At 43.5% G+C, this 21,680-nt stretch overlaps 1 protein-coding gene across 5 annotated transcripts in view; it reads left to right on the forward strand.

Annotated features, from left to right (window-relative positions):
• Positions 1-20,819, forward strand: part of CTTNBP2NL (CTTNBP2 N-terminal like) — a 37,063-nt gene extending 16,244 nt beyond the window's left edge. For all 5 annotated transcript variants that reach the window (XM_035123020.2, XM_035123019.2, XM_060277150.1 and 2 more), the window contains exons 3-5: positions 5,848-6,078; positions 7,593-7,700; positions 8,529-20,819. In XM_035123020.2, coding sequence (XP_034978911.2) covers positions 5,848-6,078; positions 7,593-7,700; positions 8,529-9,965 — 1,776 coding nt within the window. In that variant the 3' untranslated portion in view covers positions 9,966-20,819. The remainder of the gene's footprint in view (positions 1-5,847; positions 6,079-7,592; positions 7,701-8,528) is intronic.
• The last annotated feature ends 861 nt before the right edge of the window (positions 20,820-21,680 follow it).

Below are 21,680 nucleotides of genomic sequence, written 5' to 3' on the forward strand. Positions count from 1 at the left end.
TTCCTGTAGTTTTAACTGCTGTATGTATGTTGTTGAACAGAGACTCAGCAGAGCTATTGCTTTATAGAGCTACTGTTTAAAATTAAAGTCTTTATTGAAGCTGAAAGGGCTACTTTGCTTGGTATGGCTTCAACATGTGTTTGTGTTCATAGAGACCCCCAGATGTGCAAGCACAGCCATCATTTAATACAGCTAGAGTATTAGTCTTGCAGGAGACAGGATCACTCTGTCACAAGAACTACTATATTTTTTTAAATAAAACAATAACAACATAGCATCCCATCCTATAAATCCCAAAGTGTTTTGTGAACAATAAGCAGGAACAGTTTTGCTTAAAGGAGTTGCTCTTACTATAAGGTGCTGGAAGAAAAAAGCATGATCCCTGCTTCCATTCTTTTTGTTGATTTAATTCTCTGGCCAATATGACAAAATGACTGCAAAACAAATACACCTTTCTGAATATGCAGCCTCTTCTGGGATTGCAGTCCCTCTGCAAAGTACCCTGTTTGTTTGTTTTTTAAAAAATCATCTCAAGATTTTTGATGTTTCAAAAGTAGAATAGAAACCTGTTGGAAAATTTTCTCTGCAGGATGTCTTTGATAACTCCTGCCTAGAGGGGATGACAGACAGCGTTGCATTCTAACAAACCATGATGATAAGGATTCTGGATATTAAAATTTGAGAATTGTTATGCTGTACTGTTAAAGTGCATTGCACTCTGGAATAGGAAGAGAAGAAAAACTTCTTACCAGCAAGTTAATAATACAACCCCTCTTTGCGTCATTGAGCCATTAATAAATATAGCTGTATGGCTCTGTGGTTTCCTTGGTGTACCTGAATCCCCTGTATATATTTCAGTATGTTGTTTGCCTATTCTTTTTCCTGTTTCCTGTTGGATGTTTACAGTAATCCTTTCCAGCCAGTGTATCTCAGATAATGAGCTGGGACTCACCAGTGCCCTTTCAGACTGGTCTCAGTGCGACAGCCTATCCTAGCTAAACTATGGCCTCTTGGTTGGACCAATGTCTGCACCAAAGATTCCTTGCATACTGAGTAAAGGTGGCCAAGAGGAGGGAAGGAAGGCTTCCCTCCCCTGAGGGGAAAAGGCCAGAGGAAGCGTTTGAATGAGAGATACAATGTTAATATTTAATATCATCATCAAAACTGGGAATAGAAAGGAAGGAGGATAAGAGAAGACAGCTAATATGGGAGGAAAATGTCAATGTAAAAGAACCAGGAAAGGAGGGTTAAAGGAACTGGTGTTGGGGTGCTGTGAAAATCCTATGCTATAAAATGAGTGTGAAAGAGGCTCCCATGCCTGCAGTTAGCAAATGTCTATACTTAGCTTGATGAAAGCTGAGTACAGAACTTCTTGCCATGAAGAAAACGATGTGGGAAAGAATTCAGTCATTTCAACATGGAGTATAAAATGATATCAGTCTGCAGATTATGGTGCCATGGTAAAAATTGAAGCCAGGCAGTATTTATTCCAGATTAGTTAATTCAAAATACTTTTGCCTCTGAGTTTAGCATCAGCTGTGGCTCTCCCCACGAGGGTTATGTACCCTTTGACAGACAGAAACATTGTTCACCCTTGGATTTAAATTATCTGTTTTGGGAACAGGTTAGTCTGATATTTCACAGGTCCCAGGAGCTCACCTGGAGTTTGCTTGGATAACTGCTCTTGTCTGAAGAAATAGCTTTGCCCTATTCATTAGGTTTACAGTAGCCAAAACAGGCCAGGCTTGGTCAAAATGACATTGTGAGCTGCATTGGGAGGAAGCAAATGCTATTGGTTCTGTGCTGTTCATAAGAACAGATTTTCATGAGAGAAATGGTGACATGAGTTAATTTTTTGGCTGCTTTTGTATAAATTAATCAGGGATTCCATGTAGGATTAATGTTCCTGCATACTTCAGTCCTCTTAAAGATGAATATATGATGGATCAGCAGTCTAAACTCCAGAGTGGTATTAAATTCACTGAACAATTAAATTTATTGAAAATGTACCACTCTTTCATTTAGCATTTGTGTGGACTGAGATTAGGCAAGCATCATTCTGCTTCTTGAATTTCCTGGAGTATTTTTCCTCTCCGGTTACAAAAGCCATTCATGAAATGCCATGTTGTTCTGTGCTCGGTAATTCTGAATGAGTATCAGTGTTCTCATCCCAGGGTGGGAAAGCAGAGTTGTCTGTAGTTCGGAACATGTGATTCAGCTGGTAAACTGGGACTTGTTTTGTGTGTAGAGAGCTTTTATGGGTATTGAACAAGGAAAGAGATTCGGGAATAGATTTCCCAGAACAGTCTGAAAGCAAAATATTTCCATCAGCCTCAAGACTGAAGGCTGCTTCACTGTTACTTTGTTTGACAGGAACTTTATAGACCCACTCTGTGTATCTACTACAGCTAAAATGCTAGAAGTGGAACTGTTCCGTGTTCCTATGTCAAGTGTGTGCCAGTAAATGGAATGTGTGGAGCAACCTTGAGCTGAAACAATGCCAGCAGCATGGTATTGTTGAGTTAAGCTGCAACTGAAGTAAAAGACAATCCGCTGATTATCTTGTATTTGGAGTTGGGAGAGCAAAAGTTGACCTGTCAAATACGCCTTGACATCAATAAGTGTTTGTGTAAGTGACACTCTACCTTTATGTTTGTGTCATCAGATAGCAGGAGTGGGACGTTCCCTCTAGGGAAGTATTGCCTATACTCATTGGCAGTGTCTCTCCAGGGTTTTAGGCAGGGGACATTCCCAGCCCTACCTGGAGATATAGGGAATTAAACCAGGGATTTTCTGCATGCAAAACAAATGTCCCAACACCGAGGACATCTTCCAGCCCTTCCAATGCTTTCTAGCTATAGTGGAGTTTCATATGCCCTTGCCAGTCTTATAGGAGAAGTCATTCCCTGCTGTCTCTCAAGAAAGTTTCAGCTCTCTTTTTTTCTCAGTTATCCCCTGTGGCATGACTTTTCCTACTGACTATATATGCATTCTGCAGGACCAGGCATCTCTGAATTTAGCCAGGGTTCAGGAGCTGTGAGGAAGCCAATGTACAGTCCTTTCATCAGCACAGGTTGCATGAGCCCTGAGGTCAGGACTGCCCTCAATTCTTGTTGGATTTCCAACGTGTAGGAAGGGCCTCTGGAAAGTGGTCTGGAAAGTTCCTAGGAGAGACTTGTCTTCAAAAAGGCCATACTTCATTTTATGCTAATTGCAAAACGTATCTAAATACTTAACTACTATTTGACAGTATGCAATCTACAAATAGTTCATGACGTTTAAAAACATTAAAAAGGGGGGTGGAATACTAACCCAAATGTTTAAAGTCATAATCAGGGCTGACATTTATAGTAGAAATAGCTGAACTGTATCTGACTTAGTTGTTTTCCCAGAACCAGTTCTGTGTCTCACATTAGATGTAGCACATCGGTGATGACTTAGATGGAACATGGAGAAGTGGGGTGGTGGTGAGATGGTGGTTCTCTCACTTGTGCACAAAGCTGTTTCCTCTTCTCTCCTCCTTGTTCCCTTTGCATGCCTCCACTAAGCTCAAAGTGCTCAAACCCAGCTGCTCTGCCCTTTAGCTCCCTACCCCTGGCAGTCTTGCGAGTAATGAGTGAAGAAGAAACCTCCTCCCTAGCCTGTTTGTCAAGTTGTTTGAACCCTATTCACAAAGGAAACGTAATACATTTCTGAAACAAATCCTGGAATCCTGACAAATTATCCAATCTGCTTTACTATGTTGTACTTTTTGGTTTTTTGTAATAGATCCATGTGTGTGTGTTTGTAATCTGTAGGCCAGTGTTGGCAACAATGGAGTAGGAAGCAGCTGTATAACCAGCAACTGCCTGACCTTGACGTATTCATCAGCCACCACAAGCAAACACAAAGGGGGCATGGAGCTGCGCATGTACTTTGGTTCTATAGTTCAAAGGGTTCCTTTTGTCTTGATCTTGGGAATTTCTTTTTTTGGCACCAATTAAAATACCACAGACCTCTGCATTTTGAAACTGGGCTTCCTTTTCCTGCAAATGGTTTCCTGCAGGGAAACTTGAGGATGTAAATTGATGGCTGTAGTTAATGGCAGTCGAGATCATGGTGAGAGGAAAGGATAGTAGTCAGTTTCTGCTCTTGTAATATCTTGTAATAAGATATTAAGTCCAATGCCACATAGCATGTTGCATTCAGCCCCCCATGCATCCCTATCCATTGTGGTCTATGTCAGAAATACAAAGCCACCCTAAAGATTACTCAGTAAGCAGTACTTTTTTTATAAAAAAACTGCCCACTATTTACCCCCAACATTAAATCACCATGCATCTTAAATGAATGTGTTCCATATAAAGAAGCATGCACCCCATTAGATATCACCACACTAACAGGTAGTGAGAATGGGTATGGAACCATTGCCATAAAGATAGGCTGTTGGTTTTAGGCAAGTGGTGATCTCAGCTTCTTCGCTTCCTCTTCTGAAGTGGCTCAGGAAGAGAACCCCCATGCTTTGTTTGTTTACCACAACACTGCCCTTCATAGAGCATAGGAAGCTGCCCAAATCAGGCACGTTGGATCTCCAGGATTTCAGGTGAAGTTTTCTCCCACCCCTACCTGGAGATACCAGGGATTGAACCAGACACCTTCCATGTGTAGAGCAGATGTTCTACCGCTGAGCTACAGCCTTTCCTTGGCCCTTGCTTCTTTCAAGGCTGCTTTCTTGCCTCCTCACTTCCTTCTCTTGGTATCCTCCTTTCTTCAGCCCCAACCAGTCAATCCCAATGGAAGGAACCTCCCATTTCTCAAGTTCTCTTGTTGTTGTAAGTGATAACCACAGTAAATAAGGTAGTGCTGTAATAAGTAGCTCTCATGCTCTTCCCACCCCCCTCTCAGGTCCTTCACAGTCACTCATTCCACTCACAAACAGCCAGTTGTGCTGGTTTTTGCACTCCTGCCTGTCCAGTATTTCATGACTCCTGTTTCCATGAGGTGACAGGATTTTATCTTGGATTTTATTTCTACCCCCCCCCCCTGGTAGCTAATATATGGTTACCAGATGTCCCCGTTTCCTGGGAACAGTCCCTGGATTTACAAATCTGTCCCCGGACAAAATCCGTCCCCGGAATGTCCCCGGATTTCATTTAATGTCCCCGGAATTATATTTTACGTGTTGTAGATTTATTAGTAGGGAATGAATCATATGGGGACTTCTGGAGAGGCAAAAAGGCAGGCAACATGGCAGCGAGCAGCTCCTGAAGCCAGCCAGAGCCAACTGCACTACCAGGCTGGCTCTGGGCTGCTGAGACTGCCGCTGCTGCTGCCACTGCCGAGGGGGAACTGGGGATGCCCAGTGCGTCAAGTGGGAGAACTGCTGACCCCCCCCCCAACCCAAAGCGAGCCGGGAGCGAGAGCACCTGGCCTCATAGCCAACTGCCCAGTGGCGTTCCGGGACCAGGAAAACCCTGGAGCTGATGCAGGGATAAGGAGGAGAGAAGGGAGAGAGAGAGAAAAAGGAAGAAGAAAAAAGAGGGGAGCCCCGACCTTGCTGCACTGCCACCACTGAGGAGGAGAAGTAGGAGAGCACTGGGAGGGCAAGGACATGTGGCCAAGCCCAGACCCGACCTGAGCCTACTCCACAGCAGCTAGCGCTCCAAGAGAGCAGGCCGGGGCCCAGAGGAAGGCTGCATGACAGAGGAGTCCACAAAAGAGAATACATTGCTTCTTCTTTTTAAAGATAAATAACCTTTTTTAATAACCTTTTTTCTCTCTTCAAAAAAAAGTGTCCCCTGATTCTTTGAAAAAAAAAATCTGGTAACCTTAAGCTAATAACATTAAAAACTTCTTCATATGTTTCAGGCCCGGCGCAGAGATACTTTCATTGAAGAGCGCTATGGACAATACAACATTAGTAATCCATTTACGGCTCTTCAGAGAGATTTTGAAGCACTGAACGAAGAGAATCGTGGTGATAAGCAGCCTGTTTGTACCAATCCCTTGACCATCCTGAAGGTAGTGATGAAGCATTGCAAGAATATGCAAGAAAAAATGTTGTTCCAACTAGCTGCTGCAGAGAGCAGGCACAGAAAGGTGGGTTGCAAGACCTTCGTACTTTGATCAAAGGGATAAAAATTCTTCTTGCTTAGCATTTGGTATCACAGAGCAGTTTAACACTACATGTTGAACCAGATTTTCTCCATCTTGATGTGACACTTTCAGTTTGTGACATTCATGGTTTTGCACATTTCCCAGTCTCAGGCTCGTAGTTTAGCTGTTTAAAATAGCATCGCAGTGCTAACATTCTTTTTATGAAGCTCCCAACAAGCACACTTCAATTAGTAAAGCACAAATACGTTGCTTTTTTAATGATGCTTCTATTGGAATGTAGAAAACTTTTCAGAACTGACCAAAGTCTTGTTATCATCCAGCTTCTCCTTTCCCTGTTGTGCTGGATGTTCTGTTAACCCATTTTAGTGCTTTGACCTTAAAGCTTCTGCCCCATAAGATGATAATTATCGATCTCTGATTGCAATTTGATTATAGGCAGCTTCAAATCTGCAGAGATGTGCTTTTCCAATAATTACAAATATCCTAGAAATTCAGCTCCTGACAATTCTGAAAGGAAGCAACCGCTTCCTTTTAGAACATTAACAAACTAGAACCTCTTTTATTCAGTTTGGTCATTTCCCCAAGTTCATAAATTTGAAAGATGCAGACGAATCTTTTCCTTCCTCTCCAAACGGTCTTGAGTTGTAGACTAGCATGCCCTATTGTATGTTAATATCTTTGTCCCAATCCCACAAAAAGAGTTGTCCAAATTGATTTGATTTACACCAGTTACACAGCTTCATAAACTCCAGAACAAGCATGTGGGCTTGGGAGAAGCAGAAGCTTTATCTCTTTTGCCATGGTCTAATTTCTACTTGAGAAACACCCATAAACTTGCATGTAGAAATGCCTCTTGTGCTGAAAAATGGGAAAAGAAAAATTGAGTGCTCTCCGGTTACTGGAAGAACAACATTGGCAGCGAGCAGTTGGATCTGGTTACAGCTGACAGAGACTTGAGAAAAAATGGAGCACTCCATTGGTTCAGCTGGGAACCAAGTGCTGTTTGGCTCCTCTTGGTTCGAAAGCACATCAAAGTGCAAGTAGATAAATAGGTACTGCTACAGCGGGAAGGTAAATGGCATTTCCGTGTGCTGCTCTGGTTCTCCAGAAGCAGCTTTGTCATGCTGGCCACATGACCTGGAAGCTGTACGCCGGCTCCCTTGGCCAATAACGCAAGATGAGCATCACAACCCCATAGTCGGTCACAACTGGACCTAATGGTCAGGGGTCCCTTTACCTTTACCTTTTAAAGAATTAGCATCTGAATTTGTTTATTTTCCTGTTCCTTCTCTGTTCCACCATGAAGTGACTTTAGCATTGTTCAGAATCTTTATGCTACTAGGTAAAGGTCAAAGATTTTATATGTCTGTATTTTTGTGCGTTCTGCTTGAAATGTTGCTTTAGGCAGAAAGGGGCCTGGCCTGTACATCTGGATACATTTGTAATTGTTGCTGTATTTAAAAGTGATTGATGGTGTTCTTCTTCTGGTCTGAAAGGTAATCTTGGATCTTGAGGAAGAGAGGCGGCGGCATGCCCAAGATACTGCTGAAGGAGATGATGTCACATACATGCTGGAAAAGGAACGAGAGCGGCTCGCACAACAGGTATGCCCTCTCACTAGTTAGTCAGCTCTCGGAGAGGAATGATTAATTGCTGCTTAGCACAGAAAGCATGCCTTGTATGGGTGGGGAAACTGATGGCTAGCATTGGTATTTGTGTATTTGAGAGCTTCATTCTCCACCGCCAGGGAGAGACTAGACTTACTAGAGTGAGATTTTTGTCCAGTGTGTGAAAGTGGCCTGCAGAAGTAAGAGATGTAATAACATTTGAGCATAAAAGGAAATCATGTCTCTAAAAAGAGGTTTATTTCCAATGCAAATTGCAAGTCGCAGCAGGGAGACCCAAACTGGGGCTGCAGTGGGAGCCCCATGCCTGCAGTTTGGCACTGAGACCTTTTTCCCATTGCCATACCACTAGTTTCCTCACCCACACAAGGCAAATAGTAGGTACACAATGGAACTGGTGTGTGATGGGAGAGAACATGTGAGTAACCCCAATTTGTTTTTTGCTCCACACTTGCACACCATAGGTATGAGGCCCTTGCCATGATTATGCCTGAGGGAATGTGACTATCAGTTGGCAGGGAGGTGGAATAAAAGGTCCCCACCCCTAATCTACATTATGTCTACTTTACACCTTATGGTTAATGTGCGTTCTGGTGTTAATCTGGTCATTTTCTGTGCACACATTGAGCTGGGAGTGCAGTCTGCTCATGAATCTTAATTTTTATCTACAGTGATCCTTACCCCCACCCATTCACTAACTGATATGACTGCCTTTGAGAATCTTTGTGTGTACGGAGTGTGCGCAAAACTATTTTTTACTTACTCCCCCTACTCCCACCCTGAGCTTCTTTACCTTCCTTTCTATAGCTGGAATTTGAGAAGTCGCAGGCGAAGAAGTTTGAGAAGGAGCAGAAGAAGCTATTGGGCCAGTTGGAGGAGGAGCATGATCGCCAGCAGCAGCTCTCTGCCATGCTTGTGTTGGAGTGCAAGAAAGCCACAGCCAAAGCCGCAGAGGAAGGACAGAAGCTTGGGGAGCTGAGGCTGAAGCTAGCTGAGGAAAGAAGCAAAGTAAGCCACTTGGAGGGAGAGCTAGCAGCCCAGAAGAAGAGAGGCTCGCAAATGGAGGCGCGAGTGGAGAAGCAGCTGTCTGAGTTTGACACTGAACGGGAGCAGCTGAGAGCCAAGCTGGATCGGGAAGAGAATCTCACCAAGGCCCTGAAGGAGGAAGTAGAGAATCTGAAGACAACTCTAAAAGAATTAGAGGCCTCATATAAAGCTGGGAGAGGCAAAGCAGAGCACACGCCACCAAAGGTCTCAAAGGTGTCCACAGCAACTGCCACAGAGGGCTCAAGTAGGTCAGTCACTTGCCAGACAGAAAGCCCCTGGACAGAGAGCCTCAGCCAGGGAAATACTATTCGACGGGCACCTATGTTATCGCCTATCTCTGCCACTGCTTCCCACTCTTATACCAAGGCAAATGGGCACTGTGATGCTCATGTACAAGCAAGTATGGAGCCAGCTCTGCCCAAGGATGAGCCGATTGGACCAGCAGCCGAGAGGGCCACAGAAATTAGCAGCTCCCCAGCAAGAACAGTTTCCATTTCCCCTTCAACCCCACCAGTCCCTTCCAGTGGGATATTCTTTTCTCCGAGCAACACAGCTTCTTCATCTCTGACACCCTCCCCATGTTCCTCCCCAGTGATGACTAAAAGCTTGGTTGGAGCATCAGTCAGCAGCCCCAGCTACCAATCTCCGTACCAAGTGGGGATCAACCAGCGCTTCCATGCGGCACGTCACAAATTCCAATCCCAATCTGATCAAGATCACCAGCCAAGCGGTCTCCAAAGTCCTCCATCTAGGGATCTGTCACCCACCCTGGTGGATAATTCCGCCGCAAAGCAGATTGCCCGTAATACAGTCACTCAGGTTCTCTCCAGGTTCACCAGCCAGCAGGGTTCCATCAAGCCAGTTTCTCCCAACAGTTCCCCCTTTGGCACAGACTACCGAAGCCTGGCCACTCCCCTGAGCCCCAAAAGTGAGCGTGGCCCAGGCAAGGTCTCTGGCCCGTTGAGTCCACTGTCACCTGGAATTAAATCACCAACCATACCCAGAGGAGAAAGAGGGAACCCTCCACCAATTCCTCCCAAGAAACCTGGACTGGTTCCTTCTCCAGCGAGTCCCACTCCACCAACCAAAACATCCTCTCAGGCATCTTCTCCTATGGACTTGGCAAGTAGCTGCTCAAGCAATCCTGTTATAGCCAATGGGAAAGAAATTGAGATCTTATTGCCAACCAGTAGCTAGCTTCCAGAAAGTGTTGCATTCCTAGTGTTTGCCATTCCTGGAGCTGAAACAGCTCCTGTCTTATCCACTTTACGTTATTTATTGCATTTGGGGAGTAACAAGATCTATTTGTATAGCACATTTAGTGTACTTTTCCTTTTGATTTATAGTATGTAGAAAATGACACAACTTGTGTACAAACCTTTAAACACTAGATCTTCGAGGTATCCTAACGGCAGCAGGCACATCAAACGAACAGAGAAGCAGTTGATTTCCTGTGCTGGGAGCTGACCAGTGGACTATGACAATGAAGCAGCTGTTTTTAAATTATGCAGCAAAATACACTCCATGCAAACTTCCATTCCAGACAGACATTTCCTAAGAAGTGCCTGAGCTTAAGCTGTACTGCAGCCATGCATGTGTTTCTCTGCAAAACCAGAAGTGATTGTCCAATTGAAGAAAGCACAGATTCCTCTCTGAATCATGAATGTTGAAATAACCACTGTCCTTAATCCTTTCCAGTAGTTCTGTTATCAGCAGAAAGGAAATGTTCCAGAGGCCAGCCAATTGTTTCCCTCTTAGGAACCAAGTCAGTTAATGTCGCTGCATTGTCAGGCACATTTGGCCTTAATAGGGAGCTTTATACACCCTGAGCTTTTCCTATGTGACCATGTAAACATAAAATAAAGGGGGGGGGGCTTTAAGCAATCAGGGTGCCATTTTTTCTTCAGCCAAGTACTCATTTCTTTTTCTATAGAGAGAGAGAAAATAGGTGAGATTAAATCTGGAAGTGTTCCACTAGGTTTTTTCAATATTTTTCATGTATTTTGCTGCTTTGTATGTAGAACCTCTGAGAGCAGAATCTTCTGTGATAATGATCTTAACATTACTTGAAATGAGAAGTGGTTAGTCAGTTCTATGCATGTTTTAGCACTGGAAAGATAGGGATTTATGCTAGATGATTCAAAGCAATAATGTTGGGTTGCATCCAGCTAAGTTTTACTCAAAGTAAACCCATGGAAATTAATGATGCTTGCAAAAGTCATCCCTCCCTGGGAAGAGTAGCATTTTCAAAAGTTGTGTGTGCTGCAAGGAGAAAAGGAAATTTCTCCATCATCTATACAAACACAAACTATTTCTTTTTCTCTTCAGATCCTCAGGGAGACAGAAACATTGTGTGGTGCTGGTGACTTGCAGCTCTTGCTCTGCCCACTAGCAGCTCTGGCCACACTGATATCTGGACCTCTACAAAGGTCCCTCCCTGGTGGGGAGGTTGTCTTATCCTGCACTGGACACGAGGTCTTGATGCTGCTTCAAAACTCCACTAACTCCTACCCTAAACTTTTTTCTAAGCTATGTTGAAGTATTTTAGCAAAGTGACTGATATTTCTGAAACTAGGAGGTCATACCACTTGACCATATACCTCTTAAATTTTGATCAGAGTACCGTAATTTCAATTGGCTGCCCCTACACTAACAGTAGTCCAGAATCTCTTATAGACAACTAGGAAAGCACACAAACAGTTCATTTGTGCAGTACAAGTTTCTGAATATGGTCTGTGTAGCTCCATACTGGGTGAATGGTTTCTTATTGGTATCTCTGTGAATCATGAACTATAAGGGTATTGTAGCAGCACTTAAAATCTTTCCTTTGAATTAGACTAACTTGTATCCTGACATGATAGAGATTTATAGATAATAATATTATTAGGAAAATACACAGAGTATTGTACTCTACAGTGGATGGTGGGAAGAGAGAAGGAAAGAGGAGATTTATATTTTTGCCAGTAGTCTGTCTTCAGAGATTAAGCTAAGCACAACTATTAAAATGTTCCCAGCTAATCCAGTAAGACATCTAGGGTTAGTATTGTAGGTTTTCTATAGACCTGTGTATGCAGGGGTGGAAAACATTTTTATTCTTCTCAGAATCCTGTATCGCTGGAGAAGTTCCTGGATAATAATGATGATAATATATTTTAATGAAGTCAAAACTGCATAATTTAGTATTATCATTAACATTGGTATATTTGTAAAGTCAAATGTATGAAGCACAGTCTTTTTACCATTTTTATAGCTGGCAGCATTAAACACTTCAAACGTTCACACTATCAACAAAGGGTTATATTTTTATGATGTGAATATTGTGCAAGAACATATTTGAGAAGTAGGTTGGGCTGCTTGTATCATTAAATGTTTTTACTGGATAGCCCTGAAGCATTTGCTAGCAATTTGTAGGCATTTTGTTAGCTGTAGTATGTCTGAAACACATATAGAAAAATGTGCAAACACTTCCAGTAGCTGGCAATACCAGGGACAAAGCTTTTAAAACAAAAACAAGGAACTTCCTAATACTTGGTAGGAATGCTGCCAGTATTTGCCACCACTTTTGTCCTGAGCTTCTGGGCAGTTTAGCCTTTGCTCTTCAGAGTTCTTTAGGGTGGATTATACCAACATCCATGCCAACCATTGCCATGCAACAACATAACATTATGATGTGATGGCACCTCTCCAGCCAGCATTTGGGTAGGGAACCACACCTCTTCATTTCCGCTGCATATTCTGGTAGTCTTGCATCATGCAGCAGTGAGCCAGCACCCTTGGGAAATATGTAAGAGGGTAGATTAGGTGCATACCTTAAAGATTATCTGCAGCTTTGGTGCATCTGAGATTGCAACCAATGACACAAATTTCTATACAGACCTTTTAGGGCTTAGGTGCCAGTACTTGGCAGAGGATATGGGCACTTGAACAGCACATTTCCACCTATCTGATCACACTTCTGCATATAACCTGATTCTTTTTCCACTTCTGGGGGGTGGAGTCAGACTTTGCATAAGGCAAAGTCCTCTCCCTGGTCTGGAATGTTGCAAAACAATCCGTACAACATCAAAAGCCTGTTAAGGTTCCACCCACCACTTTCTACCACCCTGCGCTCAAATCTATGAAGGTATTAGTCTCACCTGTGACAATCTACTTAACGCAGCCCATTTTCTAGAGCTATGACTCCTAGGAGCCTTAGAGCAACTCTGCAACCTGCTTTGAAACTATGGGAATAGAAGCAAAGAGACGATTGCCAACAGAACATCTCTATGCTGCTGCCTTATTTAGTTTTGTCTCTTGCAGCTCACATACAGGAATTTTCTTTTTAGTGTAAGGAAAGAAGACTTTGGACAAAACTCCCCCTTTCTCTTGAGTAATTGTCAGTGAAAAAAACAACAGTGTCTGCACTGTCCCGGAAGCCAGAGTCTGAGACTTTGAACTAATTCTTTTTTACTGGATGATGGGACAAGTTAAAAATATATTTATGACTAGGAAAATTCCAGTCTTCTGACTCTTTCTTAGACTTCTTGCACTATGACCATGGGGTGATGTGGTTAGAGTGTCAGACTTGGAGAACCTGTGTTCAAATCCCTATTTGGTCTTGAAACTTACTGGATAACAGGCTGAGAATTGGGAGGATAAAATCAGTGGAGGTTACTTCCTACTGCAGTTACTCTCTTCATTGTCTTGATTTGTGCAGCAACTTGTCTGCAGCTCTGAGAGCCATTATTTTCCAGTCCAGGAGTGTTCAAAAATAATTCTCTTATGCCACCTTGTGTTGTGAATAATACATGTTTCTCTGTTGACTCTGGCATATATACGGTATATTCTTGCAACTTTTAAAATGAGGGGATTGAAAGGCACGCTTGGATTTAGGCTTATCTCTTGAATGTTATTTCTCCAGGTGACTGGTATGTTTCTTAATTCAGTAGAATTTCCACCTCACTAGGTCCTTTCCCCCCTGAAGAGCTACCAACTCCCATAAGAAGAAAGATTACATCATTTGGGACTTCTTAGTTTAGAAAAATGGCAAGGAAGCAGTAACTGGATTGAAGTTTTTCAACTTCTATAGACAAAGTGGTTAGAGAAAAGTTATTTTCCTTCTCTCATAACGCTAGAACCCATAGACATCCAATGAAGTTGATTTTATTGAATGCTGACTGCATAGGCATAGAATTGACATAAACACATTCTGAGCAGCTAGAAAATTTTCAGGTTGGAATGCAAGTTTACTAAAATGCCAGTTGCCTGGCTGCACTGGAGGAATTAGGTTACAGCTCCCCAAACAAGCAAAGAAGCAATGGGTTTTAGCCATAAGACACAGCAGAGACTGTGGTTGGGATATATTATTTACTTACACATATATACAACCGGGGCCTATGATTGACACTCCAAAGGGGTCTTGCTTTTCCCATAGCCACAACCTTGGATTCAAGCAGAAATCAGCCATGGCTCTCTCTCTCTGCCTTTCCAACCCACAGCTTTTCCCTTTAGGTCACATACCAGCAAACTCTGCTCTAAAACTCAGGTTTTGTCCTTTTAGATAACTCAGAGATGGTGGAAGGCCCCCACCCATTTGCTGTGCCAGAGTCCCCTCTCCTTTGCTCTCTTAATGTCCCATCACCTTTCCTTTGTTTTTCTGCATGGTCCATCATCCCGAGTGGTTACCACATCAGGAAACTAGCCTGGCTTATGTTTTAACACTTGCTGGGTCTAGGAGTTAGAAAGTCTGGCACCCACAAACAATACATTGTTAGAGCCCAACCCTATCACCCCTACCTAGCATAGTCAATGACCAGTGGTAGTGAGTTTTGGTCCAGCTGCATGTCCTCATCCTTGTTGGCATGTTCTGTATCCAGGCCCAGGTTGTGAGCCACATCTTGCCCCTGAACAGGTGAAGACCTTGCCTGTGTACCTGTACCAGGAGTATGACAGAGGCTTTACCTTAGCCCAGTGATGGTGAACCTATGACATGGGTGTCAGACGTGACACACAGAGCCCTCACTGCTGGCACGCGCGCCATCGGGCAATTCATGCTGTTGTTGTCCCCCCCCCCATTTTTCTCCTGCTGCTCCTACATCTTGTCTCCTCTAGAGCAGTGTTTCTCAACCAGTGTGCCTCCAGATGTTTTGGGACTACAACTCCCATCATCCCTAGCTAGCAAGACCAGTGGTCAGGAATGATGGGAGTTGTAGTCCCAAAACATCTGGAGGCACACTGGTTGAGAAACACTGCTCTAGAGCTTGTCTCTGCTACAGCTTGTCTCCACTGTTAAAACCCGGATCCTTTTTTTTTTTTTTTTGTTGCTGGTAGCCAGAGATTGGTTTTTTAAAACTTTCCGTGCTGTTTCTTTCTGGCGCTTTGGCAGACTATGTTGGTGCTGCGTGTTAGTTCCAGTGAAGGTATTCTTCGTCATTTATTTCTGTTCTCTTCCCCCCCCCAAAGTGCAGCAGCTTTGGGGCACCCCCCAAAAGCAAAGCAACTTTTGCACCCCCCAAAAAAAACCTCCAAAACTTTGGTCAGCAGCTCCCCCCAAAAAGCTCAACAACTCTGGACACTTTGTGATAAATAAGGGGTTTTTGGTTTGGTTTGGTTAAATAATTAGTTTTTGGTTTATTAAATACAGTTATATATTACAATTATACATTTTTGTAATTTAAACTATAAATATCGCTAAATTGTGTTTTTTTTTCTCGAAGTGACACACCACCCAAGTTATGCTCGTTTTTTGGGTGAATTTTGACACACCAAGCTCAAAAGGTTGCCCATCACTGCCTTAGCCTGTCCTCTTTATGCTTGAATTGGAGGAAGGAGAGAGCAGGTTAGTGGAAAGGGTGCAGGGGTGACAACTTGAATAAAATATTTGGGGGGGGGACAGTTAAGCTCTACCATGTATAATGGATCACAAGACATGGCATGCATACACTGTTTGAATGGCAATGCCCATCAACTGGGGCAGCAGCCCCCTTAAATATGTTATGGGGGAGGGCTAATGGGACCTTGGTCCCTAGGAGCTGGCTCCTATAGAAAAGGGTGCTAAGCATACAATCTACAAGAGGAGCATGGAATAGGGTCCTTGGGGATCAAGGAAAGAAGCTCAATCTGCCCAGATCTGGTGGGTGCTAGAGAGACAGCTGAGGAGTCAGCATTGTATGGAGGAGGGAGTAGAAACTTGTGGGGAGTACAGAGGGTGAAATAATGGTGGAGGTTGTGGGTCTTGCGGCTCTAGGTCATAGGAAGTTCTCAGAGGGATTGGGAAGCTGACTGGCCTAGTATTTGGCAGTCTGTAGCATTTGTGACTCATGATTTCGTGAAAATTACAACCTTTAAACCAGACTTGCAGAATGTTCCTTGCTCTGCAGAGCTGCCTGTTGGAAACTTCAGCCAAAGGAAATATTGGTTGCTGAAAGGCACTTTCCCTGAATACGATGACATTGCCCATTCTGCCACAGTGGACGCTCCTGCCAGTTTATTAATTGAAACCTGCTATGACTTCCAGAACAATGATGCTAATAATTAGCTGTCTGGTGAAAACTTCCTCTGGAAACATTTTCATGGCATATCCACCAGAGAGCAGCCTTTCCATATCAATTCACTCGTATGGCCAAATTTTGCTTAGGGTCCTTTCCAACTAAACAAATGCCAGTGGCCAAAAAGAGTTGACTATTTGAAATGTTGTTTGCTTTATTTTATTTCAGAATGTATAAAGCATAAAGAAGACCTGAGTGGTGTACAGAAATAGAATATAAAACATGGTGCATGTCATAAAATAGTATTAAAACACAGAAACAGACAAGAATTAAAAAACTGCAGAAATAAAATAGACTATAATCTGGGTAGGCTTAGGACAAAATAAAGGTCTTCAACAAATGTTGATAATCTAACAGTGTTGGCACTTGCTTCACTTGGAGGGGAGGAGGAATTTCAGAGCGCCTTGCTGTCCCATAGTCAAGTCACAACATGCTTACTGCAGGGGCATGAACAGGGCCATCTTAAGTGTATCCGGCGCCATGGTGCAAAAATCCCTCCAGCGCCCCCCCCCCATTTCCCCAGAGTTGCCAACCTTTTTACGGCGCTGCCGGCAGCTTTGCGAGGCTGGAGGAGGCAGGCAGCGGCTGGAGGATGGCTCCTCCAGTGGGGAAGATGCAGAGGCTCTTGGCGCGGGGCTGCTTCCGTGAGGCGGGCGAGTGGGTGAGCTGATGCCAGGAGGCACCGCACCGCACCCAGCCTCCGCCTCTTCCCTGGCGCCCTCCAGAACTTGGCGCCCCAGCGCCCCACACCACTTGCCTCTATGGGCAAGACGCCCCTGGGCGTGAATGACTTGCTCTACACCTTTGCGACCTGAGTGTGCTGTTGACAGCTTTTAGGATGCTCCAGAAGAGAATAATTTTTCCTTGGCCTATGTGAAACTGCCGGGTTTCTCATTTTGCTTTTGGGGAAGGCTGCTTTTGCAGCAAGTAACAGAGCAATCACTCGCAACTATTAGAAGCAAGAATTAACTTGGCAATTTCTGGGTTTGCATCTGAGATTGCTAGTGCTTTACTATGGGGTAAATTGACTTATTATTGTATATTTATTTATAACCTGTCTTTTTTCCTGAAGGGGCTCAAGGTAGCTTACAGATAAAAACAAGAACTTCTAAAAACATAGAAAAACCAATCATTAAAATACAATTAAACTCTGATAGAACTACATACATACATAAAATCTATATACATATTAAAAAATCTATTTTAAACTTACCAAGGATTACAATAAAAACAGTACAGCATCAGCCCTTTCATTAAAAACAGTCACTTCCCAAAAGCCAGCAGACTCTGCTGAAGCTGATAACATATAACCAAGAAAGTTAAATTTATTTCATTTTATTTGCAAGCTTCTCTCTCTGTGTGTGTGTTTCCTTGTGTTTCCTTTTTCCTCACCCCCACCCATTTCCCAGATAAACTGCTTTTAAAAAACATTTAGACACTGAGCTTCCTTGAATCAAAGAGGAATTTCTCACTAAAACCTTCCCCATGTGTTTAGGACCACATGGTTAAGCTGCACGTCATAAGGATATTTCACAAGGTTTGGGTTAGGTTCTGTCTCCTCTGAAGTTTTTGGGGAGACCAAGCACTAAACAGACAAGTGCGGCAGCCCATCATAATTCTTTGAGGTGAGGAACCTTTGTCTAAAAAGGGGTCTCCCAGCAAGGAGCTCCGCCAATCCACAACAGGTGGCAAAATCTGTGTGGCCACTATAGTGGCCCGTTGTCCATGCACTGACTTTCACATCTCCAAGGCATGAACAGAGTCTCCCCAGATACCTAGAGTTTCTCCATCACTGAAGGCCAGGATATTGTGTCCAAAATCATCTCAGATCAGAGGTCCACAGAGGCATCCTGTTTCAAAGGAAGTTCTAACAGATGCTGTTTATAAAGCTACCCTGGGTAGAAAATGTCTCCAGGAACTGGTCAGCAGAGGGCAGCATTGTTCAGGCAGAGGCTTTCTACTCCTTTCCACCTGGCAGAAAGAGGTTATCAATTCACTCCCAAATCGGTGCAGAGATGCAAACAGGCTAATGGGAGTTACGGCACCTTTTCCTTAGGCCTCTGTGTGATGAGCACACAAGCTTCCTGGCGTCACAGAGCTGCTCTTGAAAAGCCTGGTTCATCTTTCCCAGAGGCGACTTCATACCTCTATTCCTAGGAAGCCGGGTAAACACAGCACTTTCTCAAATGGAGAATGGCTATTGGAATTGTTGTGCGCAGCCTGCTATCTCCAGCTCCTGAGATAAGGCCGGATGTGGTGTACTTCTTCACCAGGCACACAGGAGCGAGAGATACCAGGCTGCACACAGAATGAATGGGATCAGAGCACCAATGGCAAGGAGCCGGGAGCAACTTAAGGGGCAATTTCTGTGAGGAAACAGAGTGGTGAGTAGAGGGCTAAAGCCATCCTCCCACCATCACAGTCGTAATCCAGACTTATCATGGGCCTGGGTGAAGCTCTATAACAGCTTTTTGTAAAAACATTTCACTGTGTGCCAATGAAAGCTGGTCTGCTTAGGCAAAAAGGGCAAAGCCCCACCAACCTATTTGCCTTCTTTCTTAAGAACCAGTCCAGGGAGTGGCACTGTCTGCCAGCATCCTTCTCCTTAATCTCCTTAATCTGTTGTAGCGAGAAGGATGGGGGCAAAACTAGAATTATTTGGCTCTGCGTGTTATTGACTCGAGTTCCCCCAACTGGGCTCACTGCCTTCCTCCCTAACTGTGGCAGCTAGACTGGTAACACTGGTCTTGGAAGATCTACATTAGCTCCCAGTACGTTTCCGAGCACAATTCAAAGTGTTGGTGCTGACCTTTAAAGCCCTAAACGGCCTCGGGCCAGTATACCTGAAGGAGCGCTTCCACCCCCATCATTCTGCCCAGACACTGAGGTCCAGTGCTGAGGGCCTTCTGGTGGTTCCCTCGCTGTGAGAAGCCAAGTTACAGGGAACCAGGCAGAGGGCCTTCTCGGTAGTGGCACCCACCCTGTGGAATGCCCTCCCACCAGATGTCAAAGAGATCAACAACTACCAGACTTTTAGAAGACATCTGAAGGCAGCCCTGTTTAGGGAAGCTTTTAATGTTTGACGGACTATTGTATTTTAATATTTTGTTGGAAGCCGCCCAGAGTGGCTGGGGAAACCCAGCCAGATGGACGGGGTATAAATTATATTATTATTATTATTATTATTATTATTATTATTATTATTATTATGAATATCCAACGGATGCAACCCCCCCCCAAACCCACTGGTTTCTGCTTAATGTAATGCAGTTCATCATCTGTATCTAGGACCAACAAAGAGTATTTCCCTCCTGGAATGTGTAGTCTTTTCTTGACTTACTTTGGGCAAATCTCTTTGCTCCAGAGCCCCCTTTCCCCCTTGCAAAGGGAAATTCCAACATCAGCAGCGACTGTTCTCCTATTGTCAGCATAATAATTCCATCCTGAAGAGAAAGTGTAACCAGATCTTTCCCAGCCCCAAACACTGAGCAGGGCAGAGGGTTGGCGTTTGTTTAGAAATTCAATGGAGAAAAACCTAATTACATGATGCGGGTGGGATGGACAGCCTTAAAACCATTTAGTTTTAGAATAATATTTGGCACAGAGAAGAAAAGAAAGAAGCAGCATTTAACACAAGTCTCTCCCCCCCCCCCGCCGCCCTTTCTTCCTGGAAATTTCACTATATGGATCACATTGGGCCATGCCAAGGATAAAATATGTCCAGCTGGCTTTTATACCTCTCATCCTCAGTGTTATCATGAGCTGTGAGTGTTAAAGATGGAACAAATGCAAGAAGGGTTGATGCACTGCTCTTCAGAGGTCTTTGATGTGCTAGCAACCCAGGGGTGCATGGAAGATGAAGGATGGAGCACGAAGATGGAGGCTAGAAGGCTGGCAGAACTTTTTTTTGGGGGGGGGGAGGAAAAAATCTCTCTCATCTCCAACCCAAACAAAGCCAGTGTCGATGACCTTGATTTGGCCTAAGTGAAATACGGTTTGGAACATTTGGCAGCAACTCAGGTGGCTGCAGGAAATGAGGGGTCACTAACTTATTGGGGTTCATGAGAAGCAGTTTTGGGCACCACATACTGTGATCTATGGGCTACAATAGAATCCTCCTTACAAGCCTAATTTCAGCAGCGGGAGGGGACTTTGTGGGTGCCAGGGAGGGCTGACCCACAGGTGTCGTATTGGCAACTTGTGGGGTAAACTATAGGGCATTAGAGCCCTATTAATGGGAGGCAAGTGGAGCCATGTAGAGTAGGGGGAAGAAAAGGACCTGCTTAGTGCTTCCTAGAAATGCTACATGACTGCTTATGGCTTCCTGGGTCTCTCTCTCTCTCATGTTCTCTCTATGTATTTAAGCAGACACCTAATTATTCTAATTGCAGTTATTTTCTGGATATCCCCCCCCCCAATAATTACTCCGAATTTTTGACTTGTTCTTTTTTTTTTTTTTAATAAACCTTTATTAGATATTAAAATTACAAAAGGAAATACCAAGACAAGAAAGCAAATGAAAGATTAGCAACCAAAAAATACAAAGAATACATGAAACAAATACAGATTGCTTAGCAATTCAAAAATTAAAACCTTATTAAATAAGCTTCCCAGCCTCAGAATCCCCAGACTGATTCCTTACAATCCTATATCAAAATATAGAGCTGTGAAAAGAACTAGAAAAAGGAAATGGATAAACAGAACAGCGGGAACGAAACATCCAAGGTAAGTCAATGGGGGGGAGGGGAGAAGATAAGAAAGGGTGTGAAGGGAGGGAAAAAGTAGAAAGAGATAGGCGAAAGGTAAGTAAAGCTAAAAAGGATAGTCAAGAGGGATAGGTGAAATTCCGACTTCCAAACACTTATAGTCGGTTCCCTTACATAATTAAATTCTACTAGGCTACTCCTTATCTTTGATCTTAGAATACATTTATTCCCTTTCCAACTTCTTATTTCTTATTATCTTGTGCTTCTTAGTCTAAACATATCACCATCTTAGTGCTTATCTGTTGTTTATAGAAGTAATCCTCCACATATTTCCATTCTTCTTTAATTTTTTGTTTTGGTATTCCTCTAATCAAGGCGGTTAATTTAGCTAGGGTCATATATTCGGCTAATTTTATATACCACTCCTGAATTGTTGGGATCTTATCGCCTTTCCAATTTTGGGCGATCAGCGCCCTGGCTGCCGCGCAAGCATAGAGTAATATATTCTTCCTATCCTTTGGTATGTCCCCAGGTATTATGCTCAACAGCAGGATCTCCGGCTTTTTTTCAAAGGTAAGTTTGAGCATTTTTTTCAATTCTTCGTATATATTTGACCAGTAGATGCCAATCTTGCAACACCTCCACCAACAGTGAAAAAAATCTCCCAATTTTTCCTTACA

Source organism: Zootoca vivipara, chromosome 7 (genome assembly GCF_963506605.1).
Source record: "Zootoca vivipara chromosome 7, rZooViv1.1, whole genome shotgun sequence".
NCBI lineage: Eukaryota > Metazoa > Chordata > Lepidosauria > Squamata > Lacertidae > Zootoca > Zootoca vivipara.